The sequence below is a fragment of the Crassostrea angulata genome, chromosome 4 (genome assembly GCF_025612915.1).
Source record: "Crassostrea angulata isolate pt1a10 chromosome 4, ASM2561291v2, whole genome shotgun sequence".
NCBI classification, from domain to species: domain Eukaryota; kingdom Metazoa; phylum Mollusca; class Bivalvia; order Ostreida; family Ostreidae; genus Magallana; species Magallana angulata.
The window spans coordinates 20,177,807-20,203,582 of NC_069114.1; the positions used below are offsets into that span (position 1 = coordinate 20,177,807).

At 32.6% G+C, this 25,776-nt stretch overlaps 4 protein-coding genes across 5 annotated transcripts; 3 read left to right on the forward strand and 1 right to left on the reverse strand.

The window, feature by feature from the left end:
- The first annotated feature begins 116 nt into the window (after positions 1-116).
- On the forward strand, positions 117-2,054 carry LOC128181989 (FMRFamide receptor-like). The gene has a single exon (XM_052850575.1). The coding sequence runs from the start codon at positions 325-327 to the stop codon at positions 1,462-1,464; it is 1,140 nt and encodes a 379-aa protein (XP_052706535.1). The 5' UTR covers positions 117-324; the 3' UTR covers positions 1,465-2,054.
- A 1,418-nt stretch (positions 2,055-3,472) lies between these two features.
- LOC128181992 (uncharacterized) lies at positions 3,473-6,949 on the forward strand. Its single transcript, XM_052850578.1, has 8 exons — positions 3,473-4,019; positions 4,365-4,536; positions 4,665-4,753; positions 4,927-5,135; positions 5,218-5,488; positions 5,666-5,888; positions 6,548-6,722; positions 6,815-6,949. The coding sequence occupies exons 1-7, from the start codon at positions 3,491-3,493 to the stop codon at positions 6,597-6,599; spliced, it is 1,545 nt and encodes a 514-aa protein (XP_052706538.1). The 5' UTR covers positions 3,473-3,490; the 3' UTR covers positions 6,600-6,722; positions 6,815-6,949.
- Positions 6,950-8,599: 1,650 nt separating this feature from the next.
- LOC128181993 (uncharacterized) lies at positions 8,600-14,676 on the reverse strand. The gene is made up of 6 exons (XM_052850579.1): positions 14,585-14,676; positions 14,358-14,407; positions 14,068-14,193; positions 10,732-10,843; positions 10,536-10,591; positions 8,600-10,090 (listed from the first exon to the last, which is right to left on the reverse strand). Exons 1-6 carry the CDS (start codon positions 14,674-14,676, stop codon positions 9,618-9,620), a joined length of 909 nt encoding a protein of 302 aa, XP_052706539.1. The 3' UTR covers positions 8,600-9,617.
- Positions 14,677-22,968: 8,292 nt separating this feature from the next.
- Positions 22,969-25,024, forward strand: LOC128181577 (proton channel OtopLc-like). Of its 2 annotated transcripts, none has more exons than XM_052850033.1 (2): positions 22,969-23,009; positions 23,162-25,024. In XM_052850033.1, the coding sequence occupies exon 2, from the start codon at positions 23,194-23,196 to the stop codon at positions 24,805-24,807; it is 1,614 nt and encodes a 537-aa protein (XP_052705993.1). In that variant the 5' UTR covers positions 22,969-23,009; positions 23,162-23,193; the 3' UTR covers positions 24,808-25,024. The 2 variants fall into 2 exon arrangements, with proteins under 2 accessions (XP_052705993.1, XP_052705992.1); XM_052850032.1 differs by having other exon boundaries at positions 22,991-23,022.
- Positions 25,025-25,776: the final 752 nt, after the last annotated feature.

The window sequence follows — 25,776 nt, forward strand, 5'->3', positions numbered from 1 at the left end:
TTATTATTATATAATCAGGCTTATTCGGAACTGGGTGAATTGAATTCGTTACCAATACGGTTTACCAATTATACCATTGTGTCGTTTACTCAATTTTATTTAAGCAAATTAAAATAAGTACACGAATATTATAGTGTATTTAATTCGATTAGATTAAATTCAGTAAACGATAGCTGTACAGTACTTTTTTGTTCTATAGAACTAATTCTTAACGTTAAAACTTTGTTTTTGTTTTCTTATTACAGAAGTAGCAGCGCCATAAGAGATTATATTCTCTACGACCATCAAAATACTTCTGTTATCTTTCAACGTCTTCAAGACTACATGATGTCCCCAAATATTTCACTAGCTGTGCTTGAGGAGGTACACACTAAAGTGCAGGCAATACTATCGTCACAGGATAACAAAGTTTTCACCAACGCGGGCATCACTGACTACGTCTGGATGCAAAATCTGCAGCACAACCTGAAAATGTATGTTTCACCTCTTCTTTTGGTCATCGGTCTGATTGGAAATATACTTTCGTTCGTGATCCTGAGGCATGACAAAGAGAAGAAAATGTCCATCAATGCTTATTTGTCGGTACTAGCTCTGGCGGACATCAGTGTGTTAATGTTTGGGTTGCTCTCCACATGGGTTCATGAAGTGAGCGGTGTGGATATCTTCAGAAGTGTCGATATCTTGTGTAAAATTTGGAATGTGATTGCATTTACTTCCAGTATATTCTCTGTGTGGTTGATAGTTGCCATTACTGCGGAGCGATTTATAGTCGTCTGCTTTCCTCTGACTGCACACAGAATTTGCAACAAAAACAGGGCCAAAAGAATCATAACTTTTCTTCTGATTTTTAGCCTTTGCTTTAATGCACATTTCCTCTTCACAACGGGGATGGTCGAAGTTGACAAAGGTAGAGTTTGTGACGCCTTAGATGGTTACAAAATATTCATCAGAAAAGTCTGGACCTGGGTTGATGCAACCATATATTGTCTTCTTCCTTTGCTTGTCATTTCGGTGCTTAACTCGGCAATCATTTCAAAAGTCTTCTCCGCAAAGAAAAAGAGACAGTCACTACAACATCCAAATCATCCAAAGCGCAAAACATCCACTGCTTCGGAAAACACTAGGTGGCGTGACATTAAATTGAATGTAATGTTACTGACTGTATCAATTACTTTCTGTATATCTTCCACTCCGATGGTTATCTTAATGGTGACAGAGGTTCTATTCCAAGAGAACGCATCACCCAGAAAATCAGCGGCACTGCTTCTTGCGCGAACAATCTGCGAGCTGTTGATGTACGTCAACCATTCCATTAACTTTTGTCTGTACTGTATCAGCGGGCAGAATTTTACTGAAATATTTTTGAAATTGATTACGTTTAGATTTAGGTATCAATCCTTATCACAGTCTTCATATAGGAAGAAGTCAAATATCATGATAAACATCAAAGAGACGGATTGTTGATGATACTTGTTTTACAATGTAGAATCATTTTAACAAGAGCTTGGACTTTGGGTAGTTGTGTCAAACGGCAATGTGACGTAGGCCTGTCTATTTCATTGTATGTCACTCAGCCATGGCGCTTTGAAATCAAGAAGATTTGTCTGGCTTTCGAGCGAAAGTTACGCAATCGAAGTATATTTCGTTTGAAACCAGCGTCATTTTAACTTATTTTGACGCAATAAATAGATAGTCACGTCCTATTGAAAGTCCAAGTTAAAATGGTTCTAAATACTAGTTCATAAAATATTCATTAACCACATTATGGTTAGAAAAATAATTGCTCAAAAGTTCAACTGTATATGCGAGATTGAAAAATTATGATATGAAAATATCATCTTTGATAATAAGAGAAGAATGAATTGAACTTGAAAGTGCCTGATGCCATTGCATACTGTACATGTATAAGCAATGAATTTTGGAATTTCTGTTGAAATGTAGTAAAGACATTAATTGTGGTCCTTAGGTAAGTTTTTATGCTGATACATGTAATGTTGTGCAGATTTAGTTTTCAAAATGAACTTGAATGAAGAGAGTTTTATATGAAAATTCAATAAAAGATGGTGTCAGAGTTTCAAGAGAGCTTAATGTTCGTGGCCAATTTTTTCATAATACTGTGGTTTCATTAATATTCAAGGGTATCAATTTTTGTGGATAAAGTGAAAATCACAGTTTCAAGGACACGTAAATTCGTGGCCAATGACCTAATCAATACAAACTGTTAATAGAAATGACATTTCAATGAACATTTATTTCATGGATCAACTTAACAATGAAATCCACGAAATTTGAATTCAACGAATATTGATGAAACCACAGTACTAATATCCTTAAAAAGAAATTATATACATGTTGCAAAATATTAAACTTCAATGTTAAAATTAGCGGGATGTTCCTTAATTATATGATAGTTTACAGTGAATGAAATCGTATTCAATATCTAGAGAATATCAGATGCATATAGTTAATTTGTCGACCAACCTCCTTAAGATTGCTCCATGCAGAGAGGGAAGGAAAACCCATCTTGAAACCTTTTTAGGTTTATGGAAACGATGTAAATATGTGATGAATCAATCAAAGCATTAGGGGTACGAAAGCAAATGGATAAGTTTTGTTTATACTTCTAAGACGCGTGCCCTTTATGGATACTTTTGATGAAAGTCAACAAGGTTAAAGGATAATTACTTTTCTTAAAATGTTGACACTCTTAAGTACAAGGGGCTGCTTCAAGTAACTTTTAAAGAATTATACATAATAGAGAAAATTCTCCATAATTTTTTTTTTTGCAAAATATCATTATACAGGGTCTTTTGTGCTTTTTAAAATGAATATTGGATACGTTAATGTAAAATATATTTTATAAAAACACTGAACAGTTTGTAAAAAAGCCAGGCCGTAACAATGGCGGAACAAAAATTTCGTCGGAAATCTGGAACATTCCTTCCCGAATCTAAAATTATCAACTAGCTCTCCAGTTGTATGATCATTTTTTTTTAATTAACAAACGATAAAATTCAACTTTTTAAAAAATTGGTATTTCCAAATTAAATGCAGAATAAAGATCAGTATAAAAAGGTGGCACTGAGAGGTTATGAGCACGTGTTAACACTCCTGAGTTATGCAATTTCCCTTTCGTAATTCAGTTGGAGGCAATCAAAAACGACATTTATTCCTTTAACCTAGAAAAACTAGAACCACAGTTCCGTGATTTTTCGTCGACCCTTGGCATTATGTTTACTCAGAATGAAAAAAATAATCCATTGATGATATATTGTGTGTTGCAGACCTTTAATTATTACAGTTGTTCACAGAGTTTTATTTTTCACTTTCAGAAAAGTAGATCATTGACCTGCCTTTTTAGTTAAGGTCTTTCGATTGTCGTGTGACGTCATCAATTTTCAACAATCGCACGGGCAGTATTCCGGAATATTTTTACCGTTATCAGCTTTAATTTTAGTGGCTAAAATTAAAATCTGGTTATGGTTTCACAATGTCTGCTGAAGAGAAAGACGTCTCGCGAAAGAAAAATGGCACATTTGCCAAGAAAGGACACGGGAAAAAGGTACTAGGTTTGAGAAAAGGTTTAAACTCGCGCTTAGCTAGTAGTAATGGTGATCCTTTACCCCCAGTTCAGAAGCATATGGATGAAACATGTGACACGGATTGTGATATTCCAGTGCACATTGACCACGACTATTACGGCATCCAGGAAGAGGTTATAGTGTGTAGTGATGAAGTTGATGAAGATTCATTTGTTCCCGATGAAAATACTTATGACTGGCGTGTGGGGAGACGAATTGTGGAGTTGGGCATGCTCGCAGACGGCCTAAGAGCTTGCAAGCTTTGCCAATTTCCTTTACAACTTCACAACTGCATAAGTGAAAAGAAATTTGGACTTTCGCACATATTAAATATAAAATGTGAAAACTGTGAGCTAATTAATGACGTTGCTACAGGAAGCCGCCACAGAACAGAAAAAGGAGGGTTGGCCTGGGATGCGAATACAAAACTAGCTGCAGGTAGGGCCACCACTGTAAAATTATATTTATGTATTTTCACAGGTCTATGAATTTCTATCAATAAGCCGATAAATGTATGGGAAGAGAAAGATATATATGCTATACATATTTGTTCTGATATCTGTTTATTCATAAAAAAATATGCATGCTCTGACAAAGGTTTTTGGCACAATCTGAGCAATCAATAGGTAATAAGATGTGTATATATATCATACTATAGCATGAATAAATTATTTGATCAGGGGTGTCTTACATATGTCAAAACTATGTGTGTAAGGCTTTAGCCATTCTAATAAGGTAATGTTTGATGGTTGTACTAATGGCAATATTTTCCATTTTGCTAAGGAATGATCAATGGAGGGTTTGGAGAAAGCCACATAAATACCCTACTTGCTGTTCTTAATATTCCTGGAATATGCCATAAAAACTTGAAAGAAAGAGAGAGAGAAGTGGGGCAAAAACTTGAAGTCATGGCAAATGCATCATGTAAAAGAAATCTGGCAAATGAAGTAGCTTTGTAAGTTTATACAACAATGTCGTTGCATAATTAAGTTGTAGAAACAAAGAATTGAAATTACCTTTACATTTATTTTTTTATGAGCAGAGTCGATCCCATTGTTAAGTTGACCTTTTTTTTTATGTAAGGACTGATTCACATGAGGATGGCATTGTTGTAAGCTTTGATGGAGCTTGGCAGAAACGAGGAACTGGAAGGGCATATAACAGTCTTACTGGTGAGTTGTGGTACATGTATTATATTATTTTAGGAAAATAATTTAAAGGCTTTTTAAAAGGTTTTTTTACAACATTGAGTAGGGCAAACAAAATAAATTTTACCAGTAATAAAAAATTATATAATGAATTTCATTGTGTACAAATGAACAATCAATTCAAATTCATTTATCAGGTCATGCCAGTCTGATAGGCAACAAAACAGGTAAATGTGTTGGATATGCACTGAAAAGTAAGAAATGCCGTATCTGCAGCGCCGCCAAGGAAAAAAATGTGACACCAAGAAAGCATAACTGCAAGAAAAATTGGAAAGGATCGGCCAAGTCAATGGAACCAGCCATGGCTTGTGAAATGCTGCAGTCTGTTTTGGACCAGGGAGAAAAAGTAAATTACTAATAAAAGTTGTGCTCAAGTTTAAGATTAATTCAAAGGTAGCCTTATACAACTAACATGCTTTTTTTTAAAGGTATCAACTCTTGTGATGGACAATGACAGTACGACTATAGCTAGAGTAAAGTCAACAGTGGACCAAAATATTACTAAGCGATGTGATAGTAACCACACAAGAAAAGGCTTTACAGCTTCCCTCATAGAGTTGAGCAAGGCACACAAGTTACTGCGCAACACGAAAGTCCGCTACCACATTGAGAGGTGTTTTACCTACAGTATTTCCCAAAACAAAGGCCAACCAGAGCAACTGGCTGATGCATTAAGCAGTATAGTTCCTCATTTGTATGGTGTGTAATAAAAGCTTTATACAAATGTTGCTATTTAACTAAAATATGACAGGGTTTTTTTTAATTTTATGTAATATGACTGCAGATTATCTTGTTAATTTTAAACCATGATGTTCCAGAGGGTTATGTGTATATATATGAATTCATTTTAAAGAACTTATTTACATGTATGTATAGGTGAACATTCTAGTTGTGGATCCTGGTGCAGGGGCAATGAGGAGGGATACAAGCACAAGGCACTACCATATGGTAAACCCCTTGATGACAGAGACCTTAGGGAAGCCCTGCAGTCTCTTATGGAAAAATTCAGTTCAAAGTCATCTGAATTGGCGTATATGGGTTCCACTCAGCCAAATGAGAGTTTTAACTATATGGCTGCCTCAAAAGCACCAAAGAGATTGTAAGTACATGTTGTCTTGAATGTCCATACTGTACAAAATAGATATTGCTCTGACACTTTCAGTGTACATGTAAAAGCTAAAAAAAATTTTGATAGCTTGAACTATTTATAATAAGAATAATTTCACATTAGTTATGTAGTTGATTTTGTAATACATTTATAATACAGGTTTTATGGGGGCTCAGAGAGTCTTGCGTCAAGGCTCTCAGCCACAGTCTGTCAAAAAAATGAGGGTTTTGAGTACATGTCAGAGGTAGAATGTATTACATGCAAAACAATTTGATTCAATTTTGAGATTGTTTTTACATCTTGTTTGAAGTTTTGTATTATTTCTATTCAGTGGTTTTAAAAATATTTAATGTTACTATATTTTTTCAGAATTAAAATGTATACTAATATATAAATTTAATCTTTATTTTACTTCAGTCTTATTTAGCCTTACAACTAATAGCTTATAAACTAACAATTGTTTAAATTGTGCAATATACATGTATGTTTTCATAAAATTGAAATGTTTCCATTATCAATATATCTATTTAATATACAAAATTGTGCCTAATAATAGCTGCCACATTCATGATAAAAAATGTCTTCAATTGAATTAGAAGAATAAGTTAGAACAATGTATATGCTGAAGTATTTAACATTTTTATTGGTAGCTTAACAAGAGTTGCTCTGTGTCGCCGGGTTCGTACACTATTAGACACATGAGACGTAAAGACAGGAAGATGCAAAGAAAACGACTGAGAGTTGGACAGCCGGATGTTAAACGTAGGAGACTGGAACTAAAGGCTGAAAGGCAATCAAAGAATGCATCTCAGTCTGTTCTTGAAGGTACGTTTCTTTATTGGTATGTTGCAAGATTGAAAATCTCTTTGATGTATATGTACATTAGAATCTAATTTATTTATTTTATTTTTTCAAAGGAGACACATATCAGACAAACATTTGCCTGGAGTCGGAAGAAAACATTGATTTAAATGACATTCAACTAAATTCCCCTGTAGAAAACCTACACACATATCCATTGGTGTTTTTTGATTTGGAAACTGGAGGATTAGGTTTGTGAAAATTGCATTTTCAGTTTGATTTATAAAAAGAGATAATTGTGAATAATAATGGGCAATAGCTTATTAGTTTTTTTCCTTATTGCAGGAAGAACATCTGATATTATTCAAATTGCTGCAAAGTGCAAGGAAAAAGAATTTTCGATATATGCCATACCAACTCGTTGCATCAGCAAGGAGGCCTCTGCAGCAACATGTTTAACCTTTGATGGAAACAATCTGTGCTACAAGGGAGAGGCAGTTCCAGCAGTTCCTCCATTTGAAGCACTCATTGCATTCCTGAACTTTTTAGATTCTTTTAATCATCCAATTATAGTTGGACATAATATTCAAAGTTTTGACTTGCCTATATTACGCCACCATTTAGGAAGTAGCAATCTTCTTGAAAGATTTAGTGGTAATATAACTGGGTTTTTAGATACTCTGAAGATTTCAAAAAAATCTTTGAAAGATGTTAACCTGTCCAATTACAAGCAAGAGACATTAGTGCAGACTCTACTAGGAGAGGAATATGAGGCCCATAATGCTATGGCTGATGTAACATCATTAGAAAAGCTGTATTACTCAAAATTGTGTCTGTCAGATAGAACATTATGTGAAAATATTTTTTATTTGTCATATTACACATGCAAGGAATCTTTAGAGCCTTTATTAAGATGCAAAGTTTTGTCAGCTTTAATGCTTCGAAAGTTGGTTGTAAATGGCCTCAGTTTGTCACATTTGAGACAAATCCATACTAGAGACCCAGAAAATGGTATTTGAAATGTATTCACAGAACCATTGACAGAAAATCCCAAAGCTGCAAGAATAACAAAGTCAGCAAAAGTTATTCAAAAGGTTGTTGAGTATTTCAGTTTGTAAACATTCATGTGCATACATGTATTATAGTTTTATTAAACGTGTTTAATGAAGCTAAACAGTTTTGTCGGACTCTGTACATACGGGTACTACATGAATAAATAAGATCATTTATATAATTCATGGTTTTCCCCACATTTCTTGATTATTTGTTGTGTGTTAACACAATTGAAGTTATTTGGAGTGATATGGCAATTATTTTCTTCAATTTAGATAGTTGGAATCGTTGAATTCAATGAAAAACTGTCAAAACTGTATAATGGCAACCATGTATAGACACCATTTTTCAAATTTTTTACCTGGCAAGATACTATTTTCTTTTTGAATTAAGATAGGATATATAATGAATTACAAATGTACCAATTTTGAGTGGGTTTGAACCATTATTTAAAAAGTTATAGACATTTTGATTTGGTGTACTGTATTTTTTCAGTGTTGAAAACATGAATCAAAATCCATTTTTTTGTTATTATATACATACTGGCAAGTTTACATGACTTTAAATTGTTTACAAACATAAAATAAATGATAATGATTAATTTCTAGTAAGATTTGGTTTTATTTTTTGGAATTAAGTATGGAATGTATGTGATGTTTGATTGGAGAGTTGTTGTCGCTATAATTGCTCTGATAGTGTACCTGTGTTAGCTCCTACAGCATGAAAAATATATAAGCAACATATCAATATTTTAGTTTGTTTTGATTGTTAACATATTGATCTTCAAATTTAAACAACAATTTCATGGATTAAACCATAAAAACATCAAGGGTGGAGAAACCTTAATGGCCATTGAATATTTTTGGCAAATTTTAGAAAATTTAAAATCCCTTAAAGTTTTACACTATGACTGAAATTTTCTTAATTGTAAAACTAAAACAAATTGTTAAAGTTGTTCAAAAATGAAATACAGTTTATGAATGGCAGTGGAACTAAATAGATAAAAGGCATTTTAAAGTTTCCATTGGCAATTTTTATGAATATTCCAGACCAAATTACATATACCTTTATCAGATTACAAATCCCTTCCCATTTTTGATTTTATTTAACAAAAATTGAACGACGATAATACTTAAACACTTATTATAGTATTAAATTATTTAAATTGACCTTTTTCTGCTTCTATGAAATTAATATGAGGTCAATGATCAAAATTTATAGATATGCTGCCTTAAATCGTTTTTCAGCATTTTTCAATAATTTTGTAGAGCGTGCCATACGTTTATCTTAAATAAAAGGTGAGATAAAACCAACAGAAAACATGTAAAATTATGTTGACTAAATATAAAATCTTAACTATTAATATTACAGAACTGCCAAAAACATTTCGATGAAAAACAAAATCTGGAAAATTTAGTCCGAATTTTCTTTGTTTTGTTAAAAACTCAATTTCGTTTGCACCAAATTCGAGTGTTATATCAATTATGATTCAATTCATTAGTACTTTTTGTGTATGGATCATTTTACTCAAGACATTGAACTTTATAACAATCCGAATTTGATAACTTAAATCCTGAGTAAACAACGTCCTTAGGATATTAGAAAATAATATGCCAAACATACTACATGTATTATTTTTTGAACATATCATCGGTAAACAAAGTTGCTATAGTTATATATTTTGTTTTCCATACATATTGTAATATTTTGAATAAGTTTATATCAGCTAGATTATGTCAACATACTCGATATATATGTATGCATCTGACATTAACGTTTCATGTTCTAATGAACCAGTATCTACATGTTAACACAAAATCATCGATCATTGGTGCTGTGTTTCTCAAAGACACGATACCCCGTGCACTAAAATCTTGGAGGCGGTAGGTCATCAGTAAAACGAAGGTCCTGAAGCGAATTCTTGTTTTGGTTTTCCGATTTTTCTAAAACAAAGTAGGTGTTATATACATCCGATGTTCCAAGGCCATTGTTGGCAGAGTTCTTGTTGACCGTTATGTATTTTTCGTCAATTTCTAAATGAATTTGGTTGTTGCAGTTGTCTTTTCCTCTCCCGTACGGGGTTTTTGAGAACGTCGCAGTTTTGGCTGGTGTAAGATAGCCGCTGACTGCTTCCTCGGCTCCAATTGTTGAGTAGAGGTGGGACGGTAGCTCTGCTTGCGCCTCTTCTTGAGACACCGTTTGAACGGTGGGCAGGTCACTCACAATCACTTTTCCCGTGGGGTTCATTGCACAGTTCTTGCACGGTAGACGTGTACTAGTTGTCCTGTTTTTGACGTCACAACAGGTTCCCTGTGGTTTCTTTGCACTCTTTTTTTCTACTGAAAGCATTTATGAAAAATGAAAAACTTTAACAATAATTCAATCCACACTTTGCAAAAATTGTTTTCCATTGTGGGGTCATCCCAAAGGTCAAAAGGGAAAACAAACTTACTTTCTTCTTCTTTATACAACAGCATTTGAGCGTACATGTACTTTGATGCAATATTTCTGAATTTAATTTATTCATTCGTTTTTTGGAATGTCCCATCCTGCGGCAGTCGAAATACACGATGAAAATGGATTTTCATTTAATATCAAATGAAAACGTCTCAACACTCTAAACTACTATGGCTACTGTGAGAAATATATGGGTTTTCCCCAAAGATGGCGGCGAATGGACATAACCTTTGTAAAATGTGGATTGGTCTATTGCAATTAAATAGATTTTTCATGCACGAAAAAAAGAACAAAATAAAAGTAGTCTAGACCAATATTCAACGTTACCTTTCTTTGATTTTACTGGCTGCCACGAATGTTTCCTTTTGTTTTTCACACACGAACTAAATAGATCAACAATGGTCATTAAATTGTAATAAATTAATGCTATCATATACAATGTATGACATAAATTAGTAATAGAAATTTCACTTTGATTACTGAAATAACTAGATTTTATATTGATATAGATGATTAACAGTACCAGGCCATACACGATGCAGTGAATATTGCAATAAAGACTATGCTTCCTGTCACAGAAAACGTAGCTATCCACTCAAACGATTGGAAGAAAGACGTCCCATATGATCCATTTTCTGAAAATTATACAATTAGGTAAAAATCTTCATTGGTTATATGCATGAAATGATTTCTAATCCGATCCTTTGCTCATTTACGCAAGCATGTAATTTCAGAAAATTTATTAAAAGACCGATCAGTGCATGTACCATATACCATATAACTATACCAGTATATTTACATCTACCGAGTGTGATTTCCTCTATTTCTTACGAAAACATAATCAAAAGGAAACAGCCAGACTGAAATCTACACGTCCCGTTTATCAATTGGTCGAAACCTGCAGTAACTAAGACTGAGAGAAAAGTGACAAGACTGAAATCTACACGCCCCGTTTATCGATTTGTCAAAACCTACAGCGGCCTAAGAAAAACCAAGGACTGCACAAAATAATCATGATATCGATGATGTCAGACTCAAATTCCGATGGAAGACGATTTGGCTGGGTTTTTTTTTATCTTTATATCTTTAACCGTTTTATTTAACAGTGATTTAGTGAATTTTACGTTTTACAGTTAATTTATTAATTTGTAAGAAGAAAGATGTAAATATAAACAATAAAACACTTTCTTTGATGATTCATGCGGGTTATGAAGGCGATCATTGCAATAAAAATACATAATGCGCTAACACGGGTTGTGTGGTGTTTTTTTTTTTCATCAACCATCTTTTACTAGCCTAAGTATGTACAATTATGACGAATAAAACATGCTGTTTCATCTAACCGTGAAATAGTTTCAGTGCGAGTTCTCCAATGGTGAATATTCATTTTTAAGCGGTTAACGTGTACGATAAAGGCTATACATGTATATGTCATGTAACCAAAACTAATACGCAACCGGACGTCTTCCTATGATGAATTGAAGTACTGAGACTACTGAAAGCTGGTTTACTTTGATGTGTGTATACAGTGTACACATTTTTTCAATAGTTACATTTTTACTTTTTAATTCTGAACACTTTCATTTAAAAATATAGTGTCTGTATTTATATTTAAGTGATCATTCAATGAATTCAGAACCAGAGTTTGGCAGCAAAACAATATGCTTTACGATAACAATTAACTTGATCAGTATAACGCTCGAGAAATAAATAATATTGTGATATTGCTTCATACTAAGTCGTTGTTTTATAGTTATGCATACACACGTGTGGTATTCATATTGAAAATGTCGGTAGTTTTTATTTTAAATATGCATACTCGATGAAACATAGCATATTTCTAAACTGAATAATAGTTGCACAGACGGTCTTCCTCCTTTTTATACTATGTGTAACAACACACAGGTATTCTTAGCTTAAGGAAGGTTTGCCGGTCTTATGGGAAAATGTTGTATTTTGTCTGAACTTGTAAATGCACTCTACAGTATCCCAATATACATCATTACCGCTTTCCAACCCTTTTAGTACTTTGATTGACATCGGAAATCCGAGTCGCTACGTTAAATTCAATGTTCGATAACTCAATTTTTTTTTTCAATACTGGTACTGTACCAGTTATCGGCTAAGACCAGTTATCAGCTAAACTGAGGGTTCGGGTTTATAGCATGCGACTATCCGAGATTTTTTAATTCAGTCGTCTGTTTCGTATAAAGAAAAGTGAGTTTGCTTGAAAACTTTCTTGAATATGTTTTAAACATGAACTTTAACGATCATTGTTTACCGCTGATTTACATCTTTGCACTTTCAGCTATGGGGAAAGTGATGTAATATGTTAAAAATAGAATACGACCTCTTTGTGATACGTTATTATATCACTTATTTGATTTGACATATAATATCAATACATATAAAATTTCTAAACAAAAAAAATTCACTAAATTCTGAGAGATTCATGGTGCAGTTGAACGCCTGATTGCACAATTATGTATTGAACAGCATACGTTTTTATGTATTAACGTATGATAATAAACGGATAATTTTATGAGTTTTGTTTATGTATAGTAACCCCCACGACTTATAGGCTGACCCCGCAAGGGACATAATTCAATTTAAACTTTGCAGAATATAAAATCAACATGTAAAGGGATTTTACTGTGTTATTATCACGAAGCCGATAACAGGTACAGTAAATCATAAAAACTCGGCAAATTCGGAGCGTGCTAAATAGCACAAAAACAATATGTTTGGGTTCTAAATGATGATATAATCTAACAGATTGATAAATTAGGAGTTCACCATTTAAAATCTGTCATGTTTTAGTCAAATATATCAAGAAATAAGGAAACACGAAAAGGAAACGTAAAATTATAGCCGATAACTGGTACAGTGCCAGTAAACTCTGAATCTCCGACAAACGGTTTAATAAAATACTGACTAATCGGACAAAAGCAAGTTTATTGTCCCCTGAGATGGTAGAAAAACCGAGAAAAAAAGTTGCTTCTGAGGGGGACAATAAACTTGCTATCGTCCTCAGTGCCAATAAATGGGTATATACCGTACGTTTTATGTAAAGACTTTGAATACAGTCTCAACTACCTTGATTATGTATTGGAGTCGGTGTTTAAGGGTTATAGAAGGCATTCATTAACCAAACAAATGAAGTCAAGTGCTGCCTATTAGAAGTACTCCATTTTTTGGAGATGGGAAGAACTGAGCATGTAATTATATTCCCTGGGTCAGATATTTGTCACTTCCTTCCTCTTACTATGTATACTCGGTGCGCTAATTATCAGCAATTTAATTGTTGTAAAATCTCAATTAAAAAAAAAACTTCATTCAATCTTAAAAAAAAAAATCTTTGACTAAAAATTCTGACTTAAAGACATTTGATGACCATTTTTATGATAGGTATCTTGGCAAATGCTCTACATCCTTCCACAATATTCTGTTAGCATCAACTATTTTTGTTCAACATGTATTTTATAGAACTGCAAACGTTTGTTCAACGGAATATAATTAAGTTTTACTGAGCCAAATACGTCAATTGTTACAATGTACTTTGAAAATCGATTGCTCCTGAAGAAACGATGTAAATTTAATTGCTGCTCCCAGCCTATTTTTAAAAGTATAACAATTATCTCTTGCATTTAACTATTAAGACAAATTCGTCATCCATTAATAAATTATACTATATAGATTGAAAACTCTAGTCTTTTCTATGAACAATAGGTTAATACAGCTTTATATACAAAACACTTCATCAATACACTAAAATTAAGAAAGAAATATCTCCTTGTACATGTTTACTTTATATTTCTAAAATTACCATTTGATGATATCAAACTAAATTAAAGGTTACCGTGACAACCAATAACTGGATCACATGATCTGCGACAACTTTGACAGTCTTGCAAACACAATCTACCAAATTTTCCTGGTGGGCAGGCGTTGGAACAATTTTCACCAAACAATCCCGGTGGACATTCTGTAAATAGCATAAATTTCCTGTTACCAGTTCGGTATCATAATTCATCAACTCTCAAATTTGATCTAATATGTTCATATATTTAAACGTAACCACGAAAAACAATCTTTTTAAAAATAATTACCTCCTCTTCATTAACACCAGAAGAAAACAAAACAACTTACCCGTACATGTTTTATTGGTAGTGATGTAGTAGTTCAAACAACATTTAGTTCTACAAGAAAAAAACCGACATAACATGCTAAATAGATGTACTGAAAGGAAAATATTCGTAGTACTAAAATATGTACTGACCCATTTACTGATACAGTACACTAGATAAATTGATACAGATAGATAGATAGATAGATAGATAGATAGATAGATAGATAGATAGATAGATAGACCTTACCCATTTTTATCACAAACACCTGGATTTTGATTGCTAAATGTATTATAACAGTTCGTAAGAAGAATAAGTAAAATCTCTACTCCTACAATCATTTTTTTCAAAGAATGATGTACATTATTAAAACACTGTTAAAACATACAAGTACATGAAGGAAATGATGACATTTCCCATTTAGGCATTAATTAGAAAAGCGGAAATTTTACAAAGCATATGCATGAATATTACCATTCTACCAGTTTTAATAAATGAAAACATTAAAAAACAATCAAACAAATAACACCCAACTATCAACCGTAAACACAAATCTTCTTTGCAATTGATGCATGTACTTGTTGAAAGCCAATATTTAAAAAATTTGACAACGTCATGAACATGTTTGACAGAAAGACAGAAAACAGCCAAACATGTAAAATATGTTTAATATTGATGTAAGTTCTTCGAAAAATTGATCGGTAAAATTGAATGATTAAAGACAATGTTAACTAGATTTCCTTTGAGCTTGTCTTTCACACAACGGCAAAACTTTTTGAAAGCAATGCAAGTACAGTGCTGGGTAAAAATTGGTTGGAACTAGAGAATACCATCTATACAGATAAACAGATTTTTTCAAACATGATTGCAATGAGGGTCACAATACATGTACATATTAAAGTCACTCCATGTTTCTAAACTAAGTCTTAATATATTTTTCATCTATAAAGGGAATATTGTTATTTTCAATAGTTTCCTGGTCATGTCTTCCTTGTGTAACCTTAGTTTCCTTGAAATCATGATCGTAAATAGCAATCATAAATCAATGGTATGCGCATGGTCTAAACGTTCAAGAAATTGAATCAAATGAAAAGTAAAGAAAGATATTAGATAGATAGTTTTCTAGGAATAAGGTAGCCATTGTCAGACTTGTTTTGAAATTTATAACTGCTCTACAACATTTATATAGAATTCTCATTCTTTTCCCCATACACTTTAGTTCCTGAACATTTGATATAATTACAAATAATATCAGATTATATTTTTTAAAAACTTACTATTTTGGTAAATGATAACACTTTGACATGACCATGATTAATTGTTTAAAAAATAGAAATCCCTCTTTCTGTCACAACCTCGTTTAATTATGTCAAATCTATATAATTTTAATGAAAAAGTTATGAAAAAGACTTTTATTATGAGATTTTAACAACCTAATAGTTGTAGTTCTTTCATTATAATTAGAGGGGACTTTTTCAACAACGGCTTCCTCGGAAGGAACGATCGTCGGCGGAAATGACATCAATGGTTACGTCAATGACAGTAGGACAAAGGTTGGATCAAAAGAAAAGTCCCCTCTGTCACCATCACTAGTACCTCTTTGAAGCAAATTTTGGGAGAGAGAGAGAGAGAGAGAGAGAGAGAGAGAGGGAGAGAGAGAGACATAATACTTACAATGCACTATTTTTATTTATAAATCGTTTTAAGAAAGTTTAAGTAACTATAAATTGAATAAGAAAAATTAGATCTGTCATTTTACTTACGGTTTATTTTAAGTACTACGAGTATCATTAAGTAATTTTACAAAAAAGTTTTATCTCATTTATTTTCTTATCATATCCGGTGAGTATGTTTACGAAGCTCCTTTGGGGGGGGGGGGGGTCTCAAACACCCGATCTGTGCATGGCTTACGTAACAGTGAGTACAGAACTCATTTTCTCAATTCCTTACAATAATCAAATATTTCAAGATGTAACTGAGCTTTTCGTCATTTGCATGATAGAAACTGTAAATTCCTTATCCTACTTGGGTTCTTAATTCCGCGATTTCGCTGTTTTGTATCAAATTGCGAGAATATAAAAATCTCGGGATCGAGCACCATTAAAAAAGAATGTCTGATGAATGAAAGCGATATTTTGAAATTCGTGATGGTTGCTTCTTACGCGAATTTTAATTCCTCGCGTTTAACAAGGTATCTAGAGCATTATGACATGTGCATGTATATAATTATACAAATTCCACTGTCTTCACATGTAGGACTAAAAGTGTCCACTGCACAGAGACAGTTCCTCATAGCTTTGAAAATCTTCAATCTATTCCCCTTCCGGTCTGCGGTTACTCGAGTTTGATTTTGTATCCTATACATGTAACAACTTGTTTGAATGCTTGAAACTCAATTTCGGACAATTTCATTTTGTTAATAAAGGTGGTCATGGCTCAGCGAGATTTAAAATGGGTGATAATATTTTTAAAATTATTTTTTAAGGCACGAATATTACTGATCGTATTTACACATGTAATATGTGATACGAAAATGAATTACCGCCATAGGTGAATCAAATCAACACATCACATTAGTCACATAGTCTTTAAAAATGTAATTGCTTATTGGAGTATGTTTATGTTAAACACTCACAATACTATTTACACATTTTAGTTGATATTTTGTTATTTTAGAAATTTGACAAAACTTAAAGGGGCGTGGTCCAAGTTTTGGTCAAAATGTTTTAAGTTATTAAAGTTTACAAAGCTTTTTTTGAAAGCATTTCCAACAGTCATCCAAATTTGAATGTCAATTTGAATTTATAAGCGAGATACAAAGCTCAAAATTCCTTAAATTTGTTATGTAAACAAAGCTCATGTGGTTTTAAGATATGTCTTGAGATACGTCAAAGGACATATCAAGGTGGATCTTAAGATACATTCACTTCAGGAACATGCCCACTGGCTTTGTTTGGGTTTTGATTACTTGCATTTTAGTAAAACAGTGTAATTCAAATGCAAATCGGGTTAAATTATGTTTAACTTGAAATTACAGCATCTGTTCTTAGTTCCGTTCCACCGTTCATTCTGCGACGCATCTGAAAAGAGAAATGTTTATAAGCATGTTTTGTTCACGTCCTTGCTTTTATTGGTTATGCATTGTTTATGCACCATTTTTATATAGATTAACAAACACAACAGAATAAAACAATCTAAAGAGGAAATTATAAGGTTCTATTAAACAATAGAAATAAATCATGCTTTAGAAAACAATAAAATGAAGGAAGGAATTTCATAGACGGGAAATATGAATAAAGCACGTGGCACTCGGTTTAAGTATACAGTTTAAGAAATCAATAGTTCAAGACTAAACGCATTTATTTAGGTTCCGCAAAAAACGAAATGCATATCGTGAATTCTCTAAACCATGCCATTAATGGACAAGATGGGCGCTTTTCATCGGGTGCTTTCGGACTAGTGTTAACTTCTTTCTGTGTTGTCTTTATCATTGTCAATACCTCTCAACATCCCGGCGAGATCGAAACCAAGTCGTGGACTGTAGAAGGAATGGTGATTCCATTAGGAGTTCTCTCGACCATTGGATTATGGGTCTCAGTACTCAGACGGAACAGACGGCAACTGCGAAACGATTCAAACAGACATCTAACCCATAGAATAAAGATCGTTTTTCTGTGGATATTTGGATTGATGTGCATAATCATGGCGTGCTACGATGTTGCTGTAAACGTCGACTGTTTGATTTCAAATCGACCATACATAATTGAAGGAGATTTTGAACTAGGGATTGCAACGCACTCTTTTAAAATCTTGTTTTATTTGGCACAGCTAGGTTTTCTAAGTTCATTTGCCAGTTATTCCTTCGTGACTTCCATAATCCAGAATTACATGATTTCTTGTGTTATCTTATCACATTTAGTTATATGGTTTTTGAATTTTTACAGGACAACACCAACAACCTTGAACATTGATAACAAAACAATTACTTTTCAAAATTCATGCTTTTTTCAGCAAAGTAATCAAGAATTTAGAAATAAGTTAAACCCCTTTACAAAACCAGCCATCACGGAGTTTAGCTTGCTAGCGGCTGAACTGTTTATGATGATGCTAGTTTCTTCCTGGAATGGTACTCCTGACGAAGAAGAGGACGAGTTCAACTATGTAACAGGAGTAGATGAAACTACATCGCTAATTAGTGAACCTGTTGACAATTCATCGAACACACCTCGGCGCCAATACGTAATTACTAACACATTCTACATTTGTATATTAGTTGGAACTCTTCTAAGTCTTCCGTATGTGGTTTCAAGCGTTGTGATTCTCTACTCCGAGCAATCCAGTTTCAGGTATTACGAAGCATTTGTCACAATACTTCTAATATTTTACATTGAACACTTCGCTTTGATAGTTGCAACATTTGTTCAATTACGAAACTTCTCCCAGTGGAGAAATATCAGGATTACAACCTTTTCTAAGAATACAAGTTTTCTTCTTGTAATGACTTTGATAGGTGCTATCGTGTATTGCACATTTGAAACTCTGGCTACAATCGAAGTGACTGAATGCATCGAGGATGTTCCTAACCTATCAATTTCAAAAATTCGCTCAACAGCTTTGATGAAGAATATTCTTGAATTGCTCACAATGCTTTTACAAACGATCCTTATTCGACAGGCATGGCACATGGAGAAATGTACAGATCCAAAGAAAATACAAACCATCAAACGGCTTTTTGGAACTCTTTGTCTCATAAACTTGGTTCTGTGGCTTGTGATTAGCATTCTCTTTGACACTCAGACCCGCACTATGCTGATAGAGGTCTGTTTCTTTGGAAAAGAAAACTGGAACAGAATTCGTAGTGGACTTCTACCAATAACAGTCTTCTATCGATTTCACGCATCGATGCACTTTTACGAACGTTGCAGAAAATATAATTGATATTATGATAAGCATTATTTATTTTAATATTCCGTAATGTGATGTATTTATATTTATGTAAGTTGCGCTTGAAATAAAGATACTGTATGGAATGATTAATAAAAAAAATAAACGTCATTGTCTAGCTTATTTATATATTTCGTTTATTAATTGAATTTATTCATATTCATGTTTCATTAATGGTTTATAAACATTTGATTTTTAATAGTCGACACAAACATAGAGGACGGGCGTTAACAAAATACTTCCAGAGTTCAAAGTTTTAAAAATCGAGATTACCGTTATGTTGGGTATAGAAACTGACATTTTAAGGAAATATTTTGTATCAAATACACGATCACGTCCAGGAATTAATTTTATTCATTATGACTGTTTTTGGAACTGTAATCAATAAAAATGAACAATTATATGGTTGACCACAAAGTAAAACCATTTATTAAAAATGAAATTTACTGTTATTGACAAAATTGAACCCGCAAAGATTACATGCAAAACAATATATGTAGAAATATCATTATGGATAAATATCATTCCGGTGAATTATTATATAGGTAAATTTGATCAGTAGTTCTCCACCAAGATATCCTTTTTTATGTCTTTGATCCTAAACCAAATCCGTAGAATTTGAAGTTGATACTGTGATGAACATCAATACGCATTCATAAGAGTATAAGGGAAAAAATAGACAGTTTTTTTAATTATTGACGTAAAGCTAGATTTACAGGAAGTTGCCCCTCTCAAACCTCACATTTTAAGCTACTTTTGTATTTCCCTGATTTGATTATTCCTAGGATTTTTTTCCAGTTATTAAAATCTTATTAAATATTATTCAAAGATTTCACCAATTATGAAATAACAAAAATTGATCTTGTGTTTTGCTAAATTGAATCTGGAATAAATCTAATAACATATCACAAAATATTTTTTTTAAAAATGTCCTTAAGTATGAGATTTATTAAAATATTTAGAATTGACTTGATAGATAAACTTAAGATGATATGACTTTTTATAATTTTGTTTAATGCGACTCTTACATTAAGATAAATTCGTTTTTTAAATGAATTGTTCACATAAAATTTTACATTTAAAAATATTTTTATATTGTGAAGGGTATTTCTTTTACAACGAAAAAGAAGGAACGAAAGAATGAGTAAGAGAAAAAGCAGGGAACAAAATACATAAACCCTTAAGCTTTTGCAAGATTTTCGATTCATCATGCATTGATTACATGTTAATTGTCATAAAGATTCAAGTCTAGCAAGTGTATTTCGATCTTCCAATACCAATGAAATGAAAATCAACGCACATGTTTAGTTGATGCTTTCAATTGAAAAATTATTGTTGAAATCTTACTGGTTTAGATCTAAACTACATAGATTGCTTACTTCTAAAAATTATATTATATGTTTAATTTTTTTATTATAACATGTATACAATATAAACATAAATGAAATTTTTGATATATTTATTTGAAAAGTTATCACGCATGGTATTTCTATTAAAATTATTTGTCAATGAAAATAGGGAGACAGAGGGAATATATCTGTATTGTGGGTTCTGTTATACGGAATTTTTAGCAGAAACTAATTGCCTAATGTTGGTAAAATACGACCAGCAATCGCTTCAAATTGGATATTAACCAATGTTCAAAATAATCGCTACACTGTATCTGGCGATAATTGCCCTACTGTCACCGAACATGATTTAGACTTGTAAACCCACTCTGTTGCAAGATTTAACAACGTCATCTCAGAACGACCTTTAATTATGAACATACATTAAAAATGGCAACCAGTTAGATCCAAGCTTCAATAAAAATAGTGACTGTCATGAAATAGTTGATAGACCTTATAACTCCAATAATTATCCGTCTAGGTCATGCGAAATTCATTTTTTCCCGGCAAAATTGTGTATATTATTCGTCCAATGTAATATTTTTCGTGAACAACAAAAACACACACTTAGAATTAAAACATGCACTTGTATGACCTTGTTTACTACACGAAGCACCTCTTGGATTAAGGTTTATCGATGATAAAAAAAAATCCCACACGTTCGAGCTACCAGCCAATATTTAACAAGATAGATTTCATTGCCTATTTAAGTAGGTTTGCCATTTTGTACAATGAGGACAAAAAATTAAACATTTCTTGAACTAGTTTGTTTCTGCCGAAAACTTTCCAAGTGACTTTAAAGTCACAATTCTGCACTTGTGCGCAGTTTGGGTGTAATACAACATTTTAAACCACATATTTATTGCTTTTGAACTTTTGAAAGCAATTTTGGTCAATATTTGGTATATATATGTCAGTTTTAGAATTGAAATGTTTACACATTAGTTTACGTGTACAAGATAACCGGACATCTCCCCTTAAAAGGTCGCTGAGATGTTTTTGTATGGGATTTGTCTGATCTTTTTCAGCATATCGTAAAAAGCGAGTTTTAAATCGATTGAACCAAATGAAAAAGCAGTCTGTGTCAGTTTAGTTCTACCTTTGCAAAATTTGATACCTTTAGGTTTAGAAAATCTTGCTTTCTTAAGTTTGCGGCATTACTATAGCTTCTAAATTTCTTCTAGTTAATCTTTAAAAGAAAATTTGGTCCTTGAAATTGAATTGGTCTCCCATCTTTGTTCATCGCCCACTGGGGATATCATTTAAGCCACCTTTTTATTATAACATTATAATATTATTGAAAAACTTTAAACCTCATACAAATATAATTCAATACGGATCGAGTTTCTGATACTACCGTATAAATGTCATTCATTCGTTACATACTGTATCAACTATATTATAATGATATATAAAGACAGTGAGAAATGTGTCCGATAAAAGCTTATTTTAACTGTCAACGTGGTCGGTTATCAACATACTGAACTCAATTCAAATATTTCCTAGTCTATTTTATTTTTACTTTTCCTCTAGAGGAACTTTCAAAACATTCAAAATTGAAATATTGAGGAAGAATTTTGGCAAGATTATTATTTTTATTGATTTTTCAGTAGTTGTAATTTATCTGGATCAAAAATATGTCCTTATAAAATGTACCAAAAAATGCCAGTAAATGGGATACTAACAGATATATGTACTTAAAAGTATAAAATTAGAAATTTCAAAACGCAAGTTTGTACATGTAGATACCCAGTTTATAACAAAGAATAGGGTTCAAATCCAACAATTGATATTAATTATGTAGCAAAATTGGAATTGTACATAACACCATATAAGAAGTTTTTCTCATGCATACAACTTGAGAAGAAACTATCAGTGTTTTCTTATTTTGTTTGAGAAACCACAACGATGGGTCCCCATACGCGCCTTACAATATATACCAAAATTCAAATAACCACAAGATATTTATAAAAAAATTTTTCGAATTTAATGTTAAGGATTTTGAATTTGATAAAAACTGGGTATACAAACCCAACGAAAAGTAATCATATCATTTTAAGAACACTGTTTTGTATAAAGATATGTTGAAATTAAGAAAGGGTATAAACAACTTAAGAGTTGAAAAGTCTGCTCACGACCACAAAACGACAGAAAGATGTTGCCATTTACTCAGATTCTTTTACTGTCACTTTCTTTATTAGGAATTTAGAATAAAAAAACTTCCTTGAATACAACTAACTTCCTTTTCAATCACGTGTCCATATATTGTCTAAGCAAAGGTGAAAACATTAATGAGGAAAACTTTAAAGACAATCGTACAACAGAGCGAAGCAAGAACCAAGGTAACTTCTTAAAGTAAGGCCATTCTATATTTTGAGACAATGTCTATTAAATTTGCACTCGTTCTTTAAAAATTTGTTTTTATGTAAGTCAAAGGCACAAAGTTAATATGCTTTTAAATATTCTGGATCATATTCATTACATTTTTTTTCAGATTAAAAAGATAGAAGATTTGAGTTTCTACCAATGGCAAACCTAGACGATCTAAGGGACATAATGAGTTCGGAAAGGATACCCGAGAATAGTCAGCAACGGAAAAGAATTTTTTCAGGTGTAGTTTCGGCGTGCGCCTGTTCTATTTGCCTGGTTATTATCATAGTGTTTTCAACCGTTCAAGAGTATGCCGGTCATAGTCCCGTAGTCTGGGGATTAGAGGCCATTTTAACAACCATTGGTGGGGTGTTTACATACATTATCTGGATAGTTGTACATAAAAATGGAGATCAGTTCCTGGAAAAAAACGCAGAAGATGTCACAATTCGGATGAAATTATGCTTTCTCTGGATCTTTGGAATCATTAATATTCTACATTGTGCAGTCGATATGGCAATAAATTTTGAGTGCATAGACGAGCAAGGCAAAGAACAATTTCAAGGAGATTACGTAGTCAGTATTGTTACGCATACATTTGAGATAATCTTTCTAACAGGACAACTCGGCTTCATAAGTTCTTACTCTGCATATCGATTAACGTCTTCTACTCTTGTAAATTACGGAATTTCGACCATAATTTTAACCCATGCGATACGGTGGTTTCGAACACTTTTTAGGTCACTCTTAAGCAATGACTTAATATATTTGACAAACGATTCAAAAATCTTCCTAAACGATTGTTTTTGGACTTCAGATTTAACTAGTTTTCGAAAATCAGTCGACGTATACGTCAACCCGACCTTGACAGAGTACAGTCTTCTTGCTGTTTCATTGATGCTGCGAATGTGGATATCGCTTGAGAAAAAGGATAGTCAACCGTCTTTTGTTCCTTCTCTAGATGACGAAAGAACCCCCTTGCTTTGTGATAGTTCTCCCAAAGTAAGCAATCATGTGAATATACATAAAAGGATCATCCGAATGCTTAGCTTAAGATCCGCTGTTCGGAGTTCCTCAGTATATATCTGCGTCTTAGTTGCCATCGTATTATGTCTGCCAATTTTAACCACTGTAATAATGTCATCGGCAATGGAAAACCAAAGTTACCATTACAAGCTCTCATCTGGGATCATTCAATGTATGTTTAAACTTGAACTTTTTATTGTCATTATGTTGGCTTTCTTTCTATGTAATAAACAATATAGGGAAGCTAGTAATAGTATAGATAGAATCAATAGCAGTAGGCTTATTCTGATCTTCTGTACTGCAGGAGCAGTTGCATATAGTACATTCGGATTAATTGCAGGATTATTGTATGATAAAGATGATTCTAGGTGGTTGTCCATAGTATTAGTTATTCAAAAGATATTTGAGATAGCCTGTATCTATTTCCAAACAATACTTATCTTACAACATTCATCGAACAAAATTGTCCATCTTCAAAATGTCTCAAGGTACATACCTGTGTATAAAGTACACTGTGTATTGTTTACAATCAATATCATAATGTGGCTTGTGAATAGCTACATGGGAAAAGTGGTAGATAGTGTTATGCACATTGAACAAAGTTTTTATGGAGATAATTACTTGAAAGCAGTAAACGATGTTGTACTTCCTATTACAATCTTTTACAGATTTCATACAGCAATGGATATTTATCAATTATACAAAAATTATGAAAACTTGCACAATTCAAGATGCAAAAAATGAAAATATGATATTTTAGAATGTATCTATTAGCCGCTATAACAGCATATCATTATATCAATTTGATGACGGTTTTATCTTGCAAGACAATAATTTATACTGTTATTAATTATTTTACTAAAAAATGTGTTTTTTTGCTTTTTTTATCTAGACCTTTGATTCATATTAAAGCATCATTAATTGATTTTAAATAACCAATTTCCAGAACAACAATATATTTTGAAACAAGAGGTAAGAATGTTTTAAGAGCCTTTCTAAACATATTTTAAATCAACATTATAGTCAAATTTATTAGTGAATGTTATCATACGTTTTGTTTCGTGAAATTAAATATTTAAATCTACGGAGTATTTTCTGTTCTATTTCTTATCAGAAAACTGACTAATTCATAACTATATGGAACCTGCAGGCTGAAAACTACACGATCCAGTTTAAACCAATTTCTATTAGTAAAACCCTTTAGCATTCTACTAGGGAAAAAACGGATTGCGCGAAATAATCACTATGACGTCAGACTTCAAGTATTATATAAGACGGCTATTTCTTTTATCTAACGTATGATATAATAATGTTAGCAATAATTTAGATACTTTCACTTACTCTTTACAGCCAATACATTAATTTGTTAAAAGAATAATGTAAATACATGTATAAACTCTTTGATGATTCATGTGGGATACATGTAAGAATGTTAAGGGATTTTTAAAGCGTTAAGCATAGCTGCAGCGCTTTTTTGTCGCCAGATTTCTAAACCTACTTCCACTTTCGTTTTCGCGTTTCCTATAAACCGCCACCCACTGGCGGATGCTAGAGAAGTCGTATCATGGAGTAGTCGTACTCTGGAAAAATCATAACTATGCAGTAGGGAGAACCTAATTATCTTCAAGTTATCCTGCATGCAGATGCATTTGTTCTACCAGTATTAAATTAACAATAAGTTTCATTTAAATGTCATTATTATATATCGGATAC

Excerpts from the sequence above, each read along its gene's own strand:
- LOC128181989 (XM_052850575.1), top strand. The coding sequence starts at position 325 with ATGATGTCCCCAAATATTTCACTAGCTGTGCTTGAGGAGGTACACACT.
- LOC128181992 (XM_052850578.1), top strand. The coding sequence starts at position 3,491 with ATGTCTGCTGAAGAGAAAGACGTCTCGCGAAAGAAAAATGGCACATTT. Across the intron at positions 5,136-5,217 it reads TTTTGGACCAGGGAGAAAAA|GTATCAACTCTTGTGATGGA; the intron begins GTAAATTACTAA and ends TTTTTTTTAAAG. Across the intron at positions 5,489-5,665 it reads TATAGTTCCTCATTTGTATG|GTGAACATTCTAGTTGTGGA; the intron begins GTGTGTAATAAA and ends ATGTATGTATAG.
- LOC128181993 (XM_052850579.1), bottom strand. The coding sequence starts at position 14,676 with ATGATTGTAGGAGTAGAGATTTTACTTATTCTTCTTACGAACTGTTAT. Across the intron at positions 10,844-14,067 it reads TCCAGTTATTGGTTGTCACG|AAAATGGATCATATGGGACG; the intron begins GTAACCTTTAAT and ends TATAATTTTCAG. Across the intron at positions 10,091-10,535 it reads GCCAGTAAAATCAAAGAAAG|TAGAAAAAAAGAGTGCAAAG; the intron begins GTAACGTTGAAT and ends AAATGCTTTCAG.
- LOC128181577 (XM_052850033.1), top strand. The coding sequence starts at position 23,194 with ATGGCAAACCTAGACGATCTAAGGGACATAATGAGTTCGGAAAGGATA.